The sequence below is a fragment of the Eptatretus burgeri genome, chromosome 1 (genome assembly GCF_056783735.1).
Source record: "Eptatretus burgeri isolate ZD-2024b chromosome 1, Ebu_testis_v1, whole genome shotgun sequence".
Lineage (NCBI taxonomy): Eukaryota > Metazoa > Chordata > Myxini > Myxiniformes > Myxinidae > Eptatretus > Eptatretus burgeri.
This window is the reverse complement of record NC_140961.1, coordinates 127,526,438-127,549,120: the sequence shown is the minus strand read 5'-3', so window position 1 is coordinate 127,549,120 and position 22,683 is coordinate 127,526,438. Positions and strand designations below refer to the sequence as shown.

General features: G+C 47.7%; 1 protein-coding gene across 3 annotated transcripts in view; it reads right to left on the bottom strand.

Annotated features, from left to right (window-relative positions):
• Nucleotides 1-22,683, bottom strand: part of HHEX (hematopoietically expressed homeobox) — a 79,688-nt gene that overhangs the window by 42,294 nt on the left and 14,711 nt on the right. For 2 of the 3 annotated variants that reach the window (XM_085897276.1, XM_085897254.1), the window contains exon 2: nt 2,449-2,627. In XM_085897276.1, coding sequence (XP_085753402.1) covers nt 2,449-2,627 — 179 coding nt within the window. The remainder of the gene's footprint in view (nt 1-2,448; nt 2,628-22,683) is intronic. The other variant, XM_085897265.1, reaches the window with a different exon arrangement.

The following is a 22,683-nucleotide window of genomic DNA, read 5'->3' as shown; positions in this document are numbered from 1 at the left end:
TACTAATTGCGGTAGGAGGAGTTGGAGTCAGTTGAACGAAGAGGCTGTTGAATGTATGTATGAGAAGAGGGTAAGATTCCAGAGGAGTGGCAGACCAGTCTCATTGTTATAATATGGAAGAGGAAGGGAGATGTACAAGATCTGGAGAGGTACTGAGGAATCACACTTTAAAGTCATGTCATTAATTTACTAGAGAGAATTGTGGATGAGAGGATAAGGGAAAAGATGGAGCTTAAGATAGGTGAAGAACAGCAGTGGTTTAGAAAGGATAGAAGGAGGACAAATGGGATGTGTACGCAGAGAAAGTTTGGTGGAGAATGGGTTGGAGATGCAAATTGAAATGCTAAAATTAGAGTTTGTGAATCTTGAGAAGGCTTCCAACAGTTAGGAGTGAGATGGTGATGGCAACGAAAAGATGGATGGGAGTGGCAGAATCCAAACTTAGGTTGGTGGAAGGTATATATATGAGGGAATGAAGCAAAGAGTTTTGGTTGGTTATAGGGTGTCAGAAGAGTTCAGTGTGAACATCATATTGAAGCAGGGAAGTTCACTTGGGCAATGACTGTTTATTATGGGAATAGAGCTTTTGAGCAGGAAGGTCAGCAAGGGAGGCATTCTGAGTAAGATAACATATGCAGACGATCTAGATATTGTGGCGGAAAGTGGGCAGAAAATGCAGGAGGTGTTGGAGTGGAAGAATGTGCTTGAGATACATGGATTGAGGATGAGCCTAAAGAAGACTAAGGTAATGTGGGTTAGACAGCAGAGGAAGGAACTAAAATCAGTTTATGGTGGAAGAAGATCGGGTAGGGAATTTGACTACCTCGATAGATTGGTGACTGAGGATGGTAGTTCGGAGGCAGAGATGCGGAGGAGAATGGAGGTGGGTGCATCTACATTGAGGAAAGTGGAGGGACTCGTAGCAGAAGGAAAATATCAAGGAAATTGAAAGGCAAAGTTCTGGGGTCTTGTGTAATGCTGGCCAATTTGACTTGTATGCACATTGCACTGTTATCAGAATTATCCTCAAGCTCTGCTGATGTTGAGCTCTTGACAGCAGTATCGAAGAGCTTTCTTGAGACTGTGGGCTACTCAGTCAGCAATGGTAGCAAAATTCTCGGGGTGACCTTGCAGATTTTGGTCAGCCAGAATGGTTTCCTCTGTTCAGTGAATTCATATTCAAGACTGTGCCATGCTATCTACATTTTTTCAGAAACCCTTAAACTAGAGACTTGCTGAGTGCTTTCCTTGTCACAAAATGTGCGCAGAACAGGTGCCTTGTCTGTAAGAATGGATTTGTCTGTGGATAGTTTTCTACAGAAAATGACTTCTTCAGGTGTCCATGACATGGTGTGTGAATGTCACAGATTCATGAAACTTTGCAGATACACTCTCACTTAACTCGGTTCAGACCTCCTGAAAAATGAAAAGGACATCCTGTATGTTTAATTACCTCTGTTACTATCACTGAAAAAAATATCAAACTGCAAAATATTTTCCACTCAACTTCTCTCAATCGTCACCTTCAGCCTTCCACACTGACGTTAAGATGTGGATCTGAGTTCATGTCGTCATGCAGAGGCTAAGACCGATGATTACCTGAAAAAGGTGACAAGTTAGGGAGACATTGCAATTCTTTCCTCATCTCCAGATTTTTTTTTTTTTATTAATGTCTGCCATGTCTCAAAGTTTTATTTTTGTCTTGCTGTGCCCACCCTCCCCTCTATTTTCGGGCTAATTATACAATGCCCAAATCTAATATGAGATCAAATGTCCATTTGACCTTATATTATTACATGAGACTCTGTGTTTCTGTGAGACTCATTATTACATGAGTTTTAAAAATATATATTCTATTTTGACCCCTGTGACTCTAAGTCCATACCCCTGGGGCATGAACTGGGAGATCAAATCTGAAAAAATCGTTACGAATTCCCCAATGTTTATTGCAAAAACAAAGTTTCATGAAAAAAATGTTTTAAAATGCACCCGTAACTGCATTTTTTTGGTATTTGATATTTTGTCACTGCCTCAAGGGACCAGGGTGGGTCCAAAATGACACTGCCCTCATACATTCTTGCCTTGTGGTGATCATAACGACTAAGTTTGGTAAATTTCTGCAGAACCATTTTGGAGGAGATAGCATGACGGACAGACGGAGGAGATTACAATACCCCCTGTTATTTTTATTATTATTATTATTATTATTATTATTATTATTATTATTATTTTAAACGTGGTGATAATAAGCAGTCAACGACTCATTTTAACAAAAAATGCCAATAGCGTCTGTAGGTGAGGACTTAGAGGTCAGGAGATGGAACATTGGGTCAGTATTCAAAAGAAATTGAGAAAACACAGGTATTGATGCAACATCCAATGCTCAGCTTGTCATGTGAAAGTTTGATCACCCTGACCAAAAATGATCCAGGCTGTGCTTAGGCCCACCTGTCGCTCACTTAGCTGTAGCAGCTTTGCCAAGCCTTTCCGTTCACCAGGGGAGAGGTACTTCTGCCGCTCAAATTTACGCTCCAGTTCCACAGTTTGCTCACTTGTAAAGCGCACCTGTCCTCCTTTACGCTTGTGAGCTGGACGTGGCAGGAATGGTGTCCAAAGCAAAGGTTTTCCTGTGGGATTAAGTAAAAAGTGTTACACAAAGTCATATTTGAAAGCTTAGAAAAATGAATGGGAAGCTCTTCTATAATTACGTATGTTCTTCCCCAAATCTTCACTCTCATTCCTCCCTCCATGGGAAGCTATCTTCAATTTCATTCTTCCCATCTAAGCATTCCATACAGCTGATCACCACCATCGCAGATCATCCCCCATCCAAAACCATGATATTTTTTACCCTCATGAACCCCCCTCCCATTCCAAAGCCCTTCTCCTTACAAATTTCATTCCTGAGAGTTTCCTTCTGTACCAGTCTTGTCTACCCTATACATCCTTTCCTGCCCCCAATTCCTCCCCACACCCATCGTTTTTCCATGTGTCCGTCTATCTTGTCCTTCAACTTCGCTATTGGTGTCCCCCTGCCCCCCTCTCTCTACTGTTCCTCTTGTCCTGTTATGTTCTGATGCGTTCAGTGTACTTGCTCTTTCACGAGCCTCGACTCGACTCTGTATACAAAAAAAAGTCTGATGTTCTTCATTTTTAGATCCTCATGTAGGATCTCTAAGTCTTACTCACGTTGTTGTTCTTGTGGACTTTTTTGTTTCACAGCCTACAGTTTTCATCGAAACTTCCTGAAACTTGGCATATATATGTAAAAATACCCTGCGCAGACAGTAACCATCTCCGATTTTGAAAATTCCTCCCAGAAAAAAAGTTATGACGTCGAAATATCTCGGCTAAGGAAATCGGCTAAAAAATTATCTCCGAAACGAGGCAAGCTTTTTGAATTCTGTTTGTGGGAATCGAACAGGGGATTAGCAGAAATGAATTACTGCACATATGATACATCACTATGACGTCATATCATTTTTTATGACGACATTCCTATTTTTTTGACATTTTTTGTTTGATTGTTTCACAGCCGAGAGTTTTCATCGAAACTTCCTGAACCTTGGCATATATATATATATATATATATATATATATATATATATATATATATATATATATATATATATATATATATATATGTAAAAATACCCTGCACAGACAGTAACCATCTCCGATTTTGAAAATTCCTCCCAGAAAAAAAGTTATGACGTCAAAATATGTCCGCTAATGGAAATCGCCTAAAAAATTATCTCAAACTAGGCAAGCTTTTTGAATTCTGTTTGCAGGAATCGAACTGGGCATTAGCAGAGATGAATTACCGCACATGAAACATCACTATGACGTCGTATCAATTTTTATGACGTCATTACTATTTTTTGACATTTTTTGTTTCACAACCCAGAGTTTTCATCGGATCTTCGTGAAACTTGCCATGTATATGCGGAAAGCCCACACGCAGGCAGTAACAATCTCCTATTTTGGAAATTCTTCCTAGAAAAAAAAGTTAACGTCATAATATCGCCGCTAATGGATATCGCCTGTACCATTATCTCCGAAACTAGTTTGTTTCACAGCCTACAGTTTTCATCGAAACGTCCTGAAACTTGGCATATATATGAAAAATACCCTGCGCAGACAGTAACCATCTCCGATTTTGAAAATTCCTCCTAGAAAAAAAGTTGACGTCATAATATCGCGCTAATGGAAATCGCCGATACCATGATCTCCGAAACTAGGCAAGCTGTTTGAATTTTGTTTGCGGGAATCAAGCCGGGCATTAGCACAGATAATTTATCGCAAACCTGAAACATCACAATGACGTCATATTCGTTTTTATGACGTCATCATTAAAAGGACGAGGATCTTAGCTCATTCGAGCTTGTTTTTGTCAACGTGGCATATGACAAAATAACGCCGTTCTTGCTTATTCCTTCAAGAAACTCCCAGAATCATTCATCCATTTGTTTAATTACCTTTTATTACTTAACAATTTAATGACATCAACATGGAAAATTAGAATTAGGCTGGCAGGATAGCCAAGCTGAATGGACACTTTCCTCAAAGCTGCCTAGTGTGGGTTTGAATCCCGACTCAGCTATAAACTGTCATTCCAGTGTTTCATAGGCAGGGTGATTCTTTATTGTGTGTGTGCCATTAGTCGAAGGGACATTAAACTTGAAGAAGAAGAAGAAGGCGCATTGTAATTGTAGTCCTGTTGACTTAACAGAGGACTGATGTCTCGCACATTTGTCCCAAAGTTCTTTTAATTTCTAATTGAAATATATGACTGAAACTTTTACTTATCATCATTATCCCAGGGTCTGTTAAAGGTGTGTCAAATGGCATCTCTTTATTCTGAGTGCTCTCAGTTCACTGAATTGTTGTCAAACTTGGTTATTAGCCCCCGTTGGACTTAGGCCAAAATGGGGGCTTGTGGATTTGGTCTGGATTTTCGTGTCCGTCCGTGCGTCCTTAACCGTATCTCTGACATGTATGGACTGATTTTATTTGGACTTGACAAAAAGACAACACATGATGGAAAACATGCACATCGTTTGTTTTCGAGTTCAGATCCAAAATGGCCGAATGCAGACTATTTTAGTTATTAAAAAACCCTGATGTTGAACACATCCTCAACCATTTGTCGGACATGCATTTACCAATGTTGTTAAAACTTGGCAGAAAAATAAGGAATGATGGCTTACATAGTTAGGCACATCAATTTTTTTTGAGATCACATTCAAGATGGCCGACTGGCGGCCATTTTCGTACTTAAAGGTGTCCCCAACCATTTCTCAGACATGGTTCCATTTTGTTCAAACTTGGCACAAGCACAGTACACGATGGGATACACATACCCCTCACTTTATTTTGTGATCTGATCAAAGATGGCTGACTGGTAGACTGGAGCCCATTTTAGATGTAAAAAAACACCTGGTATCGAAGAAGTCCTCAACCATTTCTCAGACATGCAAAAAAACCCAAAGGGTATAATTGCATCATTTGTGGTTCTAAAAATATTAACAACCACATTTGTCCAGGTTTTTTTGAAACACCGCGTATGAAGACTGAGCCCTTCATGGAGAATAGGCGAGCTATCACCGCAAACTGGCTGTTCCAAGTGTGTGTTCCAGGTTAGATTCCCCCACCAATGTATAACGGGCATTGTTCTTGTGCCGGGCTGTGAATCTCTGAGTTAGCCATTATTCTTTGCTATCTTTTATTTTAAACAAACTCTACAACCACATCATCTCCACAACCACACCATCCCCACCACAATTCCACAGAGTCTACAACCATGTCAATTTCCCCAACACAGCACCCTCCTCAGCAAACAGCGGCAAAATGCCGTTGTTACGAACTTGCGGCGCAACAGGAAAGCCACATTCCAGCGTCCGTGTGCAGTCAGCCGTGAAGCGGCTGATTTGTATAAGTGGATCAGAACGACCTCTGCCGAGAAAGGAACTGTCCAATCAGTAGTGAAAGGGGCGGAGCCAGCCAGGGGTGAAGGGTCGAAGGTGAAAAGGGGCGGGGCCGAGCCTCGGGTGGGAGGTGAAAGAGCGAGCGCCCCCGGACCCGATAAAAAGCCGTGCTGGAACCCCGAGAAGTCAGTCAGGAGTCAGTTGGGCTGGGTCGTTGGAGACGGGAGAAGTCACCAGGGGCAGTCGTCAGTGGAAAGTCATCAGCCGGAGACGGAGCACGTCGAACAGCCGGAGTCGAGCAAGCTACGTCACGGTCCGAGCATACGGCCCTGAGCCGGTCGAGCGACACTGAGGAGTGAGCGGGTCCTGAAAGAGCATCAACTCTAAAAGAGCAAGGCCCGTTCGCTCCACTGAAGCGTCATCGGCCAGGCCCGATCGACCAGGCCGCGGGGAAGGCCAAGCGGCCAAGGAGAGCCGCCCGCCAAGCTACTCAAGCCGCTCAAACGACTGGTGCGTTTTGCGACGCCCCAGGTGGAACAGAGACAGATACCGAGGATCGCCAAACAAAAACCCATCGAGTCGCCACCAGGGCGGCAAGGTAACCAGCCTGGCCTCTCGGAGCCCCTGCGGTCATCCCGGCTCTGAGGAATATTAAAGGCTTACGAGCCTGTGTCTTTTCTTTCTTGGGTTTTTGGATGAAAGTCTGTGGCGCCTTGTCTTTAAGTAGAATTGTTATTAAGTGCGTGCTGTAAATGAAATAGCAATCGGCTGTAGGCTTTTGCATGTGTCTTGTCCCCTATCCCCATTCATTGCCTGGTAAGTGTGAAAATAAATCCCCCATTGTTGAATGTGAACCTGCTCGTTGTGTCCCTTCCTGTATTGACTGCCATGGTGCGCTCAGGATATTAACTGGCTTTTAAGGCCGATAAAGGTGATCATTTGGTCCGACAGGATTTGGCGATTTATAACCGCTCGGCTTCACATACGGAACGAGCCGCTTAAGCGGCTCGTTTTCGTGCAGTTCCCGTAGAGGTATAAACTCCCGGTATTTCTGTCCGCGCAAATAATTAGGTACATTGATAATTCGGCGATCGACCTTGTAGCGTGTGGACAGAATAATTGGCTAGTTTATGATGCGTTAAGGCATCCATGACTGGATTTCGGCATTGGTCCGGAAAGTCACGACTGGATTGCGGCCTTCGGTGGGCGCGCGACCGCGATTTGGCTCGAACGGTCGCCCGCACGCCGAAAGCTGCGGAAACCCGTAACAATCCATTTGGTAAAAACTGACATTTCACCAAGTCACATAAAACAGAGTGTACTTCAATTGGGGCTTGAAAATGATCCAATGTTTATGCACTTTGGCAGATCATCAAACAAGTAACCATGTTCATCATCACACCATTTTTAAAGCCTTTTTCCCTGAGCAGGGGTCAGCTTTTTGCGGACTCCAATCATGGTACCCTTTCTTGTGGCAATGTTTTTATGGCCAGATGCCCTTCCTGACGCCAACCCTTTAGTCACCTTCAACACGCAGGGATAATTACCAGTATACTGGTGCTCATTTCACCGACCTTGGAAGGATGAGAGGCTGAGTCAACCCCGCCTGATGTTAAAGCAGTGGCCAGCGGGGCTCAAACTCAGGACCCCGAGGATTCCAAGCCACCACCCTAACCATGAAGCCAACACCAGGCTCAAACAAGTAACCATGTTGCAGGAGATAAATCTTTGCATTTTGCATCATCCTGCTCACCAAGTAGCTCTGAATTTATCTGCCCTGCACTTGTTCTAAATTAATTATCATTGGGATATTCTTCTCTGCAGTTAAAATCTATTGAGTTTCTGTTCTTCAAAGTTTGCTTCCTTATTTGATTGATTTCAATAATTTGCTATTATTACTCATCATTCATAAAATAAACAATTTGGCCTCTGCTTTGGCTTTTCCTCATTTTTCTTAAGCCTTAATCTCAACAGTTGTGGGTTGGCTACTCAGATCCACATTCTCCATTCCCCTTTTGTCTTCTGTATCTTCTCTAAATCCCTTGTCCTTGAAACCTCTTTCGACTACTTCCCTCCACCCTAATCTCTGTCTTCATCTTGATATTTTCCCCAACTGGCTCATTCCATACTTTCTTGATTAGTTCCTCATCCTTTCTTCTCATTGCATGCCCAAACCACTGTAAACGAACCTCTAATATTTTTTGTAATATGTGTAACTCCAGCTTGCAACTCCTCTCTTGCGTATCTCCTGATTTCTCAACCGCTCTCTCAGTTAAACTCTGAGAATCCATTGAAGCATTCTCATCTCTATCTTCTCCGGCAACTCCTCTTCCCTTTTTCTTACAGCCCATGTTTCTGCACGATACATTATGACTGGCGAGATCACTGGATTGGAGATTCTTACCTTCAATTTCCTCGGTATCCTTCTACCATAGGCAACACCACTAACCTCCTTCCACCTTATCCATACTGCCTTCATTCTGTCCTGAACTTCTGCTTCACAACCTCCCTGCCTCGTCCTTTAGTGCTGAGCTAATATTTGAATATATCACCATATTTCTGGTCTTCACCTCTTCTATCTACAATCTTGATCCTCTCTGCTGTAACCTCACTTTGTACACACCACATAACATCCATCTTTCCAGCATTTATCCTCAATCGCTGCTTCGTTTAAATACTCTCTTGCCATTTAAATACGATTCTCTGTTGCTCTTCCTTTAACTCTGCTGTTATGAATAGCTCATCTGTAAATAGTGCATCTGTAAATGCACCGTCCATCGCTATCACAAAAAGGAAGGGACTTAGTGCACAATCCTGGAAGAAACAAACCTCCACTCCAAAATGTTGTGAGTCCCCATTCACTGCCATACCATAATGCTGGCTCAATTACACATTTCTATCACGATCCTAAAAATCTTCTCTGGTCCACCCTTCTTCTTCAAACACCAATACACAACTTCAATTGAGATTTGTCAGGTCAGGTCAGGCCAGATTATATCTGTGACTTGCTACAGGTACTATGTAAACCTGTACGAACCCATTTCATAGTCGGGTTGTCGGTGAATAAACCGTCTCCCCCCCACCAGGTTTCTTGATGAGGATGGTGTATGATATGGACACCCAGCAGGATTAAAAAGAAAACATGTCAAAGGGCGAAGGAGCTCCAAGTGAGCTAATGGCCATCCTTATCTAGTGACCAACTTAGAGAACATTGTACTTTACGGTACTTCTACATATCGACGGTCCCCTGTGCCAGTGCGCATGCGCAGCCTGAGCCGGAGCCAGGGATGTTGTGGGTGTTTCAACCTGTTCAATACTTGTTTGATTATTGTCGTTCCACGCTAATAAAGTGGTCGAACAAATTGAACTCTGTTCTTATTTATAATCAAACAACTTGATGCAGTCGAGTAAGGATCGTCGGTGCTGAGGAGGACACGACTGGGTGAAAACGGACCACGAGAACGTCGACAGTGAGTTTGGATTTCTCGGGTTCTGTACCCAATCTTCACCCCCAGGACACTGTACACACGTGTGCATCACCGAAAATAGAACGTTTACTCCAGAATAACTGTTCCTATGGCGCCGGTGGAAGCAGAGTGCCCGATCGAGGGTTGTGACTATATGGCTACACACGCAGAGGCGGCAGTGGTGGCGGCCATGCTGAGTATACACGCCACTGTGCACGTCGCCGCCCCCAGGGCGGCGAGCTCGAATGCCAAGATGGAGAAACTCAAGCATCCCTCCATAGCACTGGCCGGAACGGGCGAGGCCTGGTCGTACTTCATAACCCGCTGGGGCGAATACAAAACAGGTACTAAGCTTGTCGGACCCGACATAGTCGCGCAGCTCCTGGAGTGCTGTGAGGAGGAGCTGAGAAAGGACCTCACTCGCGCGGCGGGTAGGAGCCTCGTGGGCAGCGATGAAGACGACGTCCTCGCCGCCATGAAGGCGCTCGCCATCCGGACGGAGAACACGATGGTAGCTCGAGTGGCCCTGTTTAACATGCGGCAGGGACACGAGGAGCCCGTCCGGTCATTCCACGCCCGCATCAAGGGGCAGGCGGACACGTGCAAGTATGAAATGAAGTGCACCAAGGCGGGGTGCGATCAGGTCAACGACTTCACGGAAGAGATATTGCGCAACGTGGTTGCCCTTGGCATCGCGGACCAAGCAATACAACTTGACCTACTCGGTGAGAATAACCAGGACATGCCATTAAAGGACATGATAGAGTATATCGAGGCCAAAGAGTCTGGAAAACGCTCGGCATCGCGCCTGCTTGACACTCAGAGCACGAACGCGATCAGTAGTTCGTATCGGCGGGGAAAGCAACAGGACGTCCGCGCCAGAGTAGGAGCCAGGCCGGAAAAACCGAAGGCCAAGCCCGAAGGAGTATGCATCTACTGCGGCGAGGTGGGCCATGGCAAAACGCCTCAATGGCGCACCAAACGCGCCGAGTGCCCCGGATACAGTAAAAAGTGCCGGAAGTGTGACCGCCAGAATCACCTCGACAAGGCGTGCCTGGGCGGCCGATCGGCAAGACCCCCATCTAAGGAGACCGACGGGATGTACGACGAGCAGGCGGCAGCCTTCGTCGAGCTATGCACGGTCACCATGGCCAGCACAGAGGACGAAATGCGCGCGCTTCCCCTCGCTCACCACCTGTACGATGATATGTCCGATAAGTGGATGAAACGCATATCCGACCCGCAGCCATACGTCAACCTCACCTTCACCAACAAGCGCGAGGATTACAAAGCGCTGGGTTTTAACCTCCTGAAACACACCCGCACGGTAACCCTACCCGCTATGGCAGACACGGGGTGCCAGAGCTGCCTGATCGGCATTAAAGTCATCCAACAAATGGGCCTGAGTGCTGAGGACCTCATACCTGTATCCATGACCATGAAGGCCGCAAACAACAAAGGAATTCGTATCCTCGGAGCCGTGGTAGTCAGATTCGCCGGTAACAGTGATGACGCTCGGAGATTGGAGACGCGCCAAATCGCGTACGTGACGGACTCTTCAGACCGCATATTCCTCTCCCGCACGGCCTGCATGGACCTGGGAATGATCTCGGACAGATTCCCGACACTCGGAGAGGTGAATCTGACGACCTCGGAATTGTGCGACTGCCCGCGACGCGCGGAGCCGCCGACCAAGCCGACCGCACTCCCCATGCCAGCGACCGAGGCCAACAGAGAGGCACTACAGTCACATTTACTCAGGATGTATGCTCAGAGCACATTCAACACGTGCTCACACCAGCCACTACCGAGAATGACCGGCCCGCCACTACGTCTTATGCTCAGTGAGAACGCGACACCGGTTGCCCATCACACTCCCATCTCCGTGGCCATACATTGGCAAGATGAGGTAAAAGCAGGCCTCGACCAGGACGTTCGGCTCGGCGTGTTGGAGGAAGTACCCGTCGACACGCCGGTGACATGGTGTCACTGCATGGTAATTTGCGCGAAAAAGAATGGCAAGCCGCGACTCACCGTCGACTTTCCGGCCTTGAACAAGCATGCGTTCCACGAGACCCACCACACCCAATCCCCATTCCACCAGGCGAGACGCATACCTAACGGGAAGTGCAAGACAGTATTCGACGCATGGAACAGTTACCATAGCGTCCGCCTACACGAGGACGACCACCACAAGACGACCTTCATCACTCCATGGGGGCGCTACCGGTACCTATCTGCCCCACAAGGGTATATGGCATCGGGGGACGGTTACTCACGACGATACGATGAGATCGTCGCGGACATTGGTAACAAGACCAAGTGCGTAGATGACACGCTACTATGGTCAGACACGATTGAGGGGAGCTACTTCCAGGCGGTCCAATGGCTGGATATATGCGGCCGGAATGGAATCATCCTCAACCCGGAGAAGTTTGTCTTCAGCGCACCCACGGTGGACTTCGCGGGCTTCACCATCACCATGACCGACGTGCGACCGTGCAGCCGCTACCTGGAAGCAATCCACGATTTCCCACAACCACGTAACATCACCGACGTCAGATCGTGGTTCGGGCTTGTCAACCAGGTGGCATACGCCTTTAGTATGGCCGAACGAATGCAGCCATTCCGGAAGCTCCTCAAAAGTGGAGAACACTTTCAGTGGTCCATGGAGTTAGAGGACATATTCCGCGAGTCGAAAGACGTGATCGTACAAGAAATCGAACACGGTGTCCGCATATTTGACAAAAATAAGCCAACATGCATCGCCACGGACTGGTCGAAGGAGGGAATCGGATTCTGGTTGCTTCAAAAGCACTGCCGATGCGTGCCAGTTAGACCATTCTGCTGCACTGATGGATGGAAAATAACCCTGGTCGGCAGCAGATTTACACACGCGGCAGAATCCAGATATGCGCCCATAGAGGGCGAGGCTCTCGCAGTCGCGGACGCCTTGTTCAAGGCGCGCTACTTCGTACTGGGCTGCAAGAACTTGATCGTTCCGGTAGACCACAAACCACTGCTGAAACTCCTTTCAGACAGAGCACTTGACGACATACCCAACCCCCGCCTCAGGAACCTCAAGGAGAAGACCCTGCGTTATCGCTTCCGCATCATACATATCCCGGGCATGAAGAACAAGGCGGCAGATGCCATGTCGCGCAGGCCGGTTGGCACCACGCGACCTCCACTCATAAACCTTCCAGATGACAATGCCACCATAGCGACCCACCTCCAACCAAGCACGCACACCGACGTCCTGTCCCTCCTACGCCAAACTGAGCCGGAGTATGACGACGACGTCGAGGAGGACAACCTGGCATGGTGTGCCGCGGGCCTCGAATCATTGCGATCAGTAACATGGGATCGCGTCAGGGAAGCCACCAGCAGCGATGGCGATATGCACATATTGGAGGGAATGACAATGAATGGCATCCCCGACTCAAAAATCGAGATGCCAGAGACAATTCGCGACTATCACCAGTACCGCGAGAACATTACATCGACAGATGGAGTGATCCTATACAAGGACCGAGTAGTCATACCACCCTCACTCCGTGGCGATGTGCTGAGCACCCTACACGCTCCCCACCATGGCGTATCAATGATGACCGCCCGCGCAGAATCCTCTGTATTCTGGCCAGGCATGTCGGCCGACATCAGCGCCACTCGGAAAAACTGCGAACACTGCCACCGGATGGCACCATCACAGCCTGGAGCGCCACCAACTCCACCTATTCCGGTCGTTTACCCCTTTCAGGCAGTGTGCTCGGACTTCTTTGTACACAGGGGTGCACACTACCTTGTGACGGTGGACAGATACTCGAACTGGCCGATCATCTCAAAGTCGACGGGTGGCGCCGCCGGACTCATAAACCACTTACATCGCGCCTTCATGACGTACGGGACACCAGAAGAGCTCGCGTCAGATGGGGGACCGGAGTTCACCTCCACCGAGACCAGGTCATTCCTGCACAGATGGGGCGTACACCACCGCTTGTCATCGGTGGCCTTCCCTCACAGCAACTGTCACGCAGAGATTGGAGTTAAGACAATGAAACGACTTATCACGGACAACACCAGCCCGCAGGGAGAACTTGACACTGACGCTGTGCAGAGAGCGATACTACAATATCGTAACACGCCTGACCCTGACACGAAGATCTCCCCGGCAATGTGTGTCTTCGGCCGCCCGATACGCGATTTCATCCCAATTATCCCCGGGAAGTACAGACCACACGACACTTGGCATGAGACCCTGAAAGCGAGGGAGGAGGCCCTCCGCAAACGTCATATCCACACAGCCGACACCTGGGCAGAACACACCAAACGCCTTCCGCCACTTGCTGTAGGGGACCTAGTCCGCGTACAGAACCAGACAGGATTCCACCCAAAAAAATGGGACAAGACAGGCAGTATCGTGGAGGTACGCCAACACGACCAATACGTGATCAAGATCGACGGCTCAGGCAGAGTCACACTTCGGAACAGGAAATTCCTGCGCAAGTTTAGCCCAGTTCGCAATGACCAGCTGCCACCCCGGTCTATCTATGATGATCTAGCAACCCACATCACTGTACCTGCACCCGTTGTAACACCGCAACTGCCTGACCTCGACAGCGAACCCGTGACATCTGCGACGCCAACGGGGCCCACGCCGGCACTGACGTCAGTATGCACACCCCAGCGCAAGACGACACCCGTTTCAGACACGCCAGCAGCACCAGGACGAGGCACACCGAGGCGCGCGATCCTTCAGACGCCACCATCGGCCCCTGAAACCCCGAGAGCCCCATCCCCACTGGGGCCCGATGTGACACCACCAGCACCAGCAATAGGTCAACGCCGATCCACCAGAGCGACTAGCGTGCCTGCCTGGCACAAGGACTACTCCATGGAATAGTCACACGATGGGCGATATAAACTTTTGTTCATTCATTAAACTTAATATTTTCTCAGCCTTTATCTATTAACATAATAAAGACTCGGAGGGAGATAGAGAACATTGTACTTTACGGTACTTCTACATATCGACGGTCCCCTGTGCCAGTGCGCATGCGCAGCCTGAGCCGGAGCCAGGGATGTTGTGGGTGTTTCAACCTGTTCAATACTTGTTTGATTATTGTCGTTCCACGCTAATAAAGTGGTCGAACAAATTGAACTCTGTTCTTATTTACACCTGTGTCTGCGGACATCCTCCTGCAGATGGGTTACTTTTATGAGGAGGTTGGTGGCAGGATTTGCACTCCAGCCACTGTAAAACCCTTCATTCTGCAAAACACAAGAAAAATGCAATGAAAATTGAAAACCCACTTCATGGGAGTACCAACTGTGCAGCTGCCCTCCGCAGCACAGCTCACTGGATGACAGGATTGGGGCAAAGCCTTTGGGCCCCCACTCTTTGATGATAGGAGGAACACCATGGGGTAACCTTCCCGGGTCAGATTGCGGTAGTGTGTGCCGGGTGGTGCTGAGGTGTCGTCCACCAGAAGGCAGTCTCCTTGAGATAACCTGAGGTGGTTCCTTTGGGTTGGTGCCTGGAATGTCCGATCCCGAAGAGAGGATGATCACCTGTCTCTGTTATCATCTGAGCTCAAGCATTTGAACATCAGTATTGCAGCACTCTCTGAGGTTCGGAGACCGGATAGTGGCGAGATCATGGAGCCACCTAAATTGAATATCCAGTCTCCGGTTACCATGGACTGGTTGTTCTGATGATTACCATGCCAAAGGAGTGTGTGTAGCTGTGCCCAATAAGCTAACTTTAACGATAATTGAGGTAACACTGGTCAACGAGCATATTATCAGATTAACGATTCATCACTCCTTGGGTGTTGTTTCCCTGGTCTCTGTATATGTCCAAAATGAGGCGAGTGATCTCAACATGAAGCACGCATTCTTGGTCACGCTCGAGTCTGTGGTTGATCAGTGCCCCAGGCGAGATACTTTTCTAGTCTTAGGGGATTTCAATGCATCGACTGGAACTGATAGGGATGGTTATGAGACATGTGTTGGTCCCCATGGGTCTGGAAATTTTAACCAGAATATCACAAAGTTCCTTGACTTTACAAGAAGTCACAGACTTAGGGTGGCTGGTTCATTGTTTCAGCACCCACAGGCTCATCGCTGGACTTTGTATTGCAACGCTGGTGGAGTGGCAAAGGATATTCATCATGTGCTCGTTGATGGTTGCCGGAAGATGAGTCGGAACTGCATGGTCTATTAGAGTGCTCAGTTACTCAATACCGACCACAAGCTTGTGGTAGCAACTCTGATGTTGCAGCTTAAATCCAGGAGAAGTTTACCATTCTAGCCTTGGCTGGATGTTGGCAAGCTCAAGGATGAGAGGGTAGCTGAGGTGTTTGTGAACAGGCTAAATGGGGATTTGGGGGGTCTGGGTGCTTTGGGGAATCCTGAACAGTTGTGGACTGCCTTCAAGACCACGATCGTTGATGTTGCGGGTGGATTTCTTGGAACTCACCGTCGGGTAAAGAATAATTTTGACTCTCAAGGGACACGGGATAACATTGACCAGAATTGCAGGGTCAGGCTGAATAGCAGAGCTGTGCTATTTTTATTTTTATTTTTTTTGTATACCTTGTCGAGGCTTGTGTGAGAGCGAACACACAACGCACATTAAGGGGGCATGAGACAAGAGGGGCAGGAGTGGGAGGGACAAAACAGTGGGGAACAGACACATGTGGAGGGGAGAGGGATGGGACAGGGAGCATGGGGAATAGAAGATGGACATTACAGGGACTTTCAGGAAGGAAAGCAGGGAATTTGAAGGAAGTGGGCTTGGGTGGATTATCGGGGGTAGAAAAGATTGAGGATTTGGATGGGGAATGATAAGAGGTGGTGGTGAACAGCTGTTTTGAAGGCCTGGAGGGAAGAATGGGATTGAATAGAATGAGGGAGTTTATTCCAAAGGCGGGAAAATGAGGATTGAAAGAGTGAAGGTGAGCAGTGATTCGTGATTTTGGTAGTTTTACCAGAAGGGGGTTGTTGGCTGACCTTGAGCGCCCTGAGGAAATGTGGTGGGGACAAATCGCAGAGAGAGCAGGGAGGGGGGGGGACAAGGCTGGAGAGGAGACGTTAGGAGACAGAAAGACCACCGACCAACCTGCGGTGAGAGAGTGAGAGGCCCAAAGACTCAGCCTCATTGTGGGAGATGCCGATGATCCGAAATGCCCTGGTTTCTACAGCGTGAAGCCGAGAAAGGTGGGAGGCAGGAGCACCACCCAGAGGGGAGAGCAGTACTCCATCAGGCTACGGACAAAAGCTTTGCAAGTGGTCACGAGCTCAGGTGGGCCGAGGAAGGACCTTGCACGACGGAGGATTCCCAGTCGGCGACTGACTTTGGAGGCGAGGTTTGAAATGTGGCTTTCCCAGGAAAGGTCATGGCAGATAGTGAGACCCAAAAGCTTGAAAGAAAGGACTTCTTCCAGAGGGTTGTTTAGAAAGAGGATGGGTGGGTTTTCTAAATGGTCCTTTCGAAGACACATAGTGAGAGTGTGAGATTTGTCTGGATTGAAAGACATGTTCCACATGTTGGACCAGTTTGTGATTTTATCCAGATCTGCAGTGAGCGAAGAAGCTGCTGCTTTCCGGTCTGAGGGATGACCGATGGAACGGCAGAGGGTGGAGTCATCAGCAAAGAGATGTAGAGGATTTTCCAGAGAGTCCGAGAGATCATTGATGAAAACCAGAAAAAGAACAGTGTCCAGAACGCTACCTTGAGGAACTCCAGCCTGCACAGGAAGAGGGGATGAAAGAACTCCATTTAGGGCCACAGGTTGATTGCGACAGGAGAGGAAGTCTGTGAGCCATGAGTGGAGATGGCCTTGGATACCATAGGAAGAGAGTTTGGTGAGTAGTGCAGGATGCCAGACTGTGGCAAGAGCATGTAATATATCCAGGGATACGGCTCAGATTTCCTGTTTGGCATTGAGGACCTCCATCCACTGTTGGGAGAGCAGAAGCAGCATATCCAGGGTAGAGTGACCTGGTCTGAAACCAAATTGATGATTGGAAATCAAGCCATTGGAGAAGATGAAGGATTTCATGTCTGAAGCAATGATGGATTCCATAACCTTGCTGATGATTGGGAGAAGGCTGATTGGTCTGTCGTTGCAGGGATCTGTTTTTGCACCTTTTTTGCGCAGGGCAGTGATGTTTGCAGATTTCCAAGCAGATGGCAGATGACCTTGAGCAAATGAGAGGGTGAATAGAACAGCGAGAGGGTGAGCTACAGCAGAAGAGTAGGCTTTGAGGACACGTGAGCTGATGCCGTCTGGACCGGTTGCAGAATCTGAGTCGAGGTTTCACAGCAAGCTCTCCACCTTGTCAGGAGAAAAGGACACAGAGTCCAGGGACAGTTGGATGCTACTGGGTAAGGTGGGTAGAGAAAGTGATGGGTTTTTGACACAAGATTTAGCTGCAAACACCGAGTTCAGGCATTCAGCTTTTTCATGTGCGGTATCAGCAGTGTGGCCATTTGAGGTAAGGGAGGAAATGGAGGGGGAACATACACCAGAAACAGATTTGATTAGACGCAACTAGGATTTTGAGGAGGGAGAGAGGTTTGAGAGCTCAGACTTGAGATTAGAAAGATGTTGTTTTCTGGCTCTCCTGAGGGTAGATACACACTTGTTCCGAGCTTTATGGAAGGAACTGAGATTGCCCTCAGTTGGGTTTGCTTTCCATGAGACAAAGGCAAGTTGTTTCAGGACAACTGCCTCGCCATAAGCTTCAGTCAACCAAGGGCGGGAGGAAGGGTAGGACAGCTGAAGACGAGAGGGGATAAATCTGTGCATGAGGGAGAGCAAGTTTCTTTGAAAGAATTCCCAGGATGAGTTGATGTTTGAGAAAGTCGTGGTAGGAGACCAGTCCATAAGTTTGAGGGCTGCTTGGAGACCCTTCCAGTCGGCTTGAGTGAAATGCCAGACTCGACGGCGGTGAGGTGGTTCTCTGATAATAGCCAGAGAGATGTCCACTTTGACAAGGACGTGGTCAGAAGAACCGATTGTAGCGGAGGAAGAGCAGCAGATATTGTCAGGGAAATTTGTCAAAATCAGATCCAGAAGAGATGGAGATCGATTGAAATCCGGGTTGGGAAATTGACCGATTGAGTCAGTCCCAATGAGTCGCAGAAAGCTTTTGCTGAGGGGCCATGACAGGTGAGAGAGGTACCCACACCTAGCCAACTGGCATGATGACAATTGAAGTCGCCACATAAGAGGAAGAGAGTTTGGATGAGAAGATAGAAGATGGTCCATGTTTTCGGATAGTGAGTTGTAGATGGAGTCATCACTGTTAGGTGGACGGTACAGTACACATATAAACATGAGGTGGGAGTGGAGGGAAGCCATAGCCAGAGGTATTCCTGGGGATGTGGGGGAGTGAGGGCAGTGCATGGAGAGTGAGGAATAGAGTGTTTAATGAAGAGAGCAACTCCTCCACCAGGACGAGGCTCAGGTCTGTAACCACGTAACCTCACTAGGGAGGTTACGAGGGAGTAACCAAGGAGAGATACTTGGGAGTCAGACACGTCTTGGGGGAGGAAAGTTTCTGTTCAGCAGATTATGTCTGGTTTGTCAGTGGCAACCTGTATGGAAAGATCTGAAAGGTTTGAGCGAAGGCCCCGGATATTTGAGGTCCACACTTGCAATGAAGAGGTAGGGGAGGAGGCTTTTGGTGCAGGGGGTGGGGGAGGGGAGGGTAGGACAAGGGACGAGGAGGGGAGGTAAGGAGGGTTGTTGAAAGAGTGTGGGGGATTGCAGAATAGCTTTGGGAGGGGGCCGGAGGAGGAGGAGAAAAGGCTCTGTGGTGCTGAGGGAGAGGGGGGACAAGAGAGGGGGAAGAAGGCAGTTGAGGATTTGATGAGGTGGAGTGAAGAGATGGAGGTGAGAGGGCAGTGGAAGGAGGCAGCTTTGTGGATGAGAGGGGGGCAACTTTGAGAAGGATGAGTGAGGGGGATGAAAGGTGGGACAGGGGTGGGGGGGGATTTTTTGAGAGAGGTGAGAGGGAGGCTTGGAGGGAGAAGAGTGGGATGGTTGCTTTGAGAGTGAGAGTGAGGGGTGAGAGGAGTGAGTTGGCACTGAAGTTGGAAAAAAAGAATTGTTGATGGAAAGCGAACATTCATCGCAAACTGGGGTTTTTTTTTAAGTTTTATGTCAGAGATGCGATTTAACACAATTCTTGAGGGATGCAATAAAGGCGAATTCAGAGAATGGAGAGAAGAAACGCTGTAACAGTTGGATTTTTGAGGCAAGGTATGAAGGAAAGGTCGAATTGAGAGCAGTCTGTTTAAATAGCGGAAGAGTAGTGTATTGTGATACAGTAAAGAGTACCACATGTGTGAGAGAGGAAGATGAAGCATTATAAGATATCATTTTTGTTATTATTATGAATGTTTGAGAGAGTTTTCAACAGATTAGGTCATGGAAGTGTTGTCGAAAACATCGCGGAAGAAGAGGAGGAGGAGGAGGAGGAAGAATAAGAGGAAGAAGAAGAGGCGATGAAGAATAAGAGGAAGAAGAAGAGGCGATGAAGAAGAAGAAGAAGCAGAATCAGGAGAAAGATGGCGTTTTTTATTTTTTATTTTTTATTAAAAAGAAATATAGAGATTAGTTGGGAAAAATGGGGTACGTTAGGAAAGATAGCAATTGAAGGTAATGGGGAGAAAAAACAAATAAAACGATCGTACACCGAGGGGAACCGGTAGGCTTCAAGCCTCAAGCCGAGGCCTCAAACACCCAGTTAGACAACGTCGCCAAAAACTCACAAAATAGCACGATTTTTGAAACAAAACCGAACTAGGAACACACAGTAACATGTAGGTGAGAAAAATAAACAGTTAAAACGAATCTTTGAGATCATCAGCAGAGAGCTCCTTTCGGAGACTTCTCGACGCTCCAAACCGGAACAGGAAGTCAAAAGGCCTGGGGAGTCATGGATTCCCTGGATCATGGGGTGTGGCGCTGCCGGTACCTGTGCGGGAGGACGAAAGTCCGAGTCCTCAGGTCCTTGGTTCACGGAGTTGACTCATCAAACTGTACATGCGCTGAGGGTGGACAAGGAGGCCTACATGCGAGGAATCTGTGAGGGGTGGAGCACCACCGATGGTCAAGTGTTTCTCGTCTTGCTTTCAGGGGAATTCTTGCATTGCGTTCCTCCATTCCCATCCCTCAGTGTACTGCAGTTAGAGCAGAGGGTGGTGGGCTCTTGACAGAGGAATCCGAAGTGAAGGCCCGCTGGGCCAGTTACTTGGAGCGGCTTTGTCAGCATGATCCACCAGCTGTTTGGTTGGTTGTCAGCACTTGTATGGACTGGATTCTGGGGAGGATGTCAGAGATATCATGCTGCGGTGCATCATTTGGGAATGTCAAGATCTCTGACCTTGATTTCGCAGATGATGCTGTCATATTTGGGGAGACTCTGGATATTCTTTTGAGGGCCATCGAGGTGCTGAACGAGGAGTTGGAGCCACTGGGATTATGGGTTTCCTGGGTCAAAACTAAGAACCAGGCTTTCAATGATGTCTTGGATACTGCTTTCTTGTTTGTACCTGTTTGTGGCAAGGATGTTGAGGTCACAGAGGGATTCACTCATCTTGTCAGTGATATTCATGTCTCTGCTGGCTGTGAACCAGAGGTCAACAGATGTCTGGGTCGGGCCTGGGGAGTCATGGATTCCCTGGATCATGGGGTGTGGCGCTGCCGGTACCTGTGCTGGAGGACGAAAGTCCGAGTCCTCAGGTCCTTGGTGCTTCCATTCTTGCTCTATGGATTTGAGACTTGGACTCTGATGCGGGACTCTTAGAAGGAGACTTAATTCCTTTGGTACCAGGTGTCTTCGGAGAATCCTTGGCAATCGCTGGTCAGACTTTGTGTCCAACGAGTGGTTGCTGAGAGAGACTCAAATGTGATTTCTTACCTGCATCGACCTTAACCGTCAGCTGCAGCTGTATGGACATGTGGCTCATTTTCCTGACGCTGATCCTGCTCACCAGATTCTCTCAGCGAGGGAGCCTCATGAGTGGAGGATGCCAATGGGCCGACCATGTGGCTCATGGTTGCATCAGGTTCATCAGCATCTCAAGGAGATTGGGATGGGTCAGATATCTGTGCAGTGGATGGCCAGACAGAGGCACTTGAAGTTGTGACGGTAAGTGGACGCAGTGACATGCTGCTCCGGCGCATGCTCCCATACCTGACCTGACCCCATTCACTACCCTACCATAGTGCTAGCTCCATTATACATTTCCATCACAATCCTAAAAATCTTTTCTGGTACACCCTTCTTCTTCAAACACCAATGCACCACTTATCTTGAGATCCTATTGTATGCCTTATCTCGGTCTATGAATGTGCATTATAGCTTTGTATTTCCATCCAGCATCTTTTCTTGCATCTGTCTCATCATAAAAATCACATCCAATGTTCACATTCCTTGCATGAATTGCACTGCATCACTTCCTTTTTCACAATCTCCTTTAGCCTTCGACCTACAATCCCCTCCATTATCTTAGTTGCATGCTCCATCAATTTGATCCCTCTGTTGTTTTCATATTCCATGATATCCCCTTTGTGTTTGAAAATTGATATTTTTTTTGCTCTTCTTCCATTCATCCGGTATCTTTTCCTCACTCCACACCTTCCTTATCAACTCTACCATCCACTTTGCTCCCCCAAGCCGTCACACCTTCACTAATTTGACCACAATTTCAGATGGTCGACAGGCACTCCCACCTTTCTTTTTGTCAAGTGCTTCTCGAACCTCATCCTCTTTAACAAGCCTCACTTTTCAATGCCTCAGCCATGCTCTGTTTCTCATTTGCCACATTTAGTAATCTTTCAAAGTTTTCTTTCCACCTTCTCTTTATTTCCTCCTCTCCATATTATAATTTCTAGCCAGCATCACCTTTTACTGCACACAACCTCCCACACCCACCCCTCCCCCCAAGTCCTTATTTGGCCTCTGTCTTGCTTTTGATATTCTAGAAATGGTTTGCTCACCTTCTGATGTTTGTAATTTGTCATAACATTCTTGTACCACTTCCCACCTTGCTTTACCCACTGTGTTCTCTTAGACTCACCCTTTATGACCCTTTATACCTACTGTTGTTCTCTTGCTTGATCTTCTCGTATATTTTGCCATTCTTTGCAGGTCATCTTCTTCCATTTAATCACATCTTGCACGTCTTCGTTCCACCATGATAACTCATTTTCCTTTGGGTTTTCTCCCTTGGTTCTCCCCACCATCTTCTTTTCAGCAGCCTTAAGAAG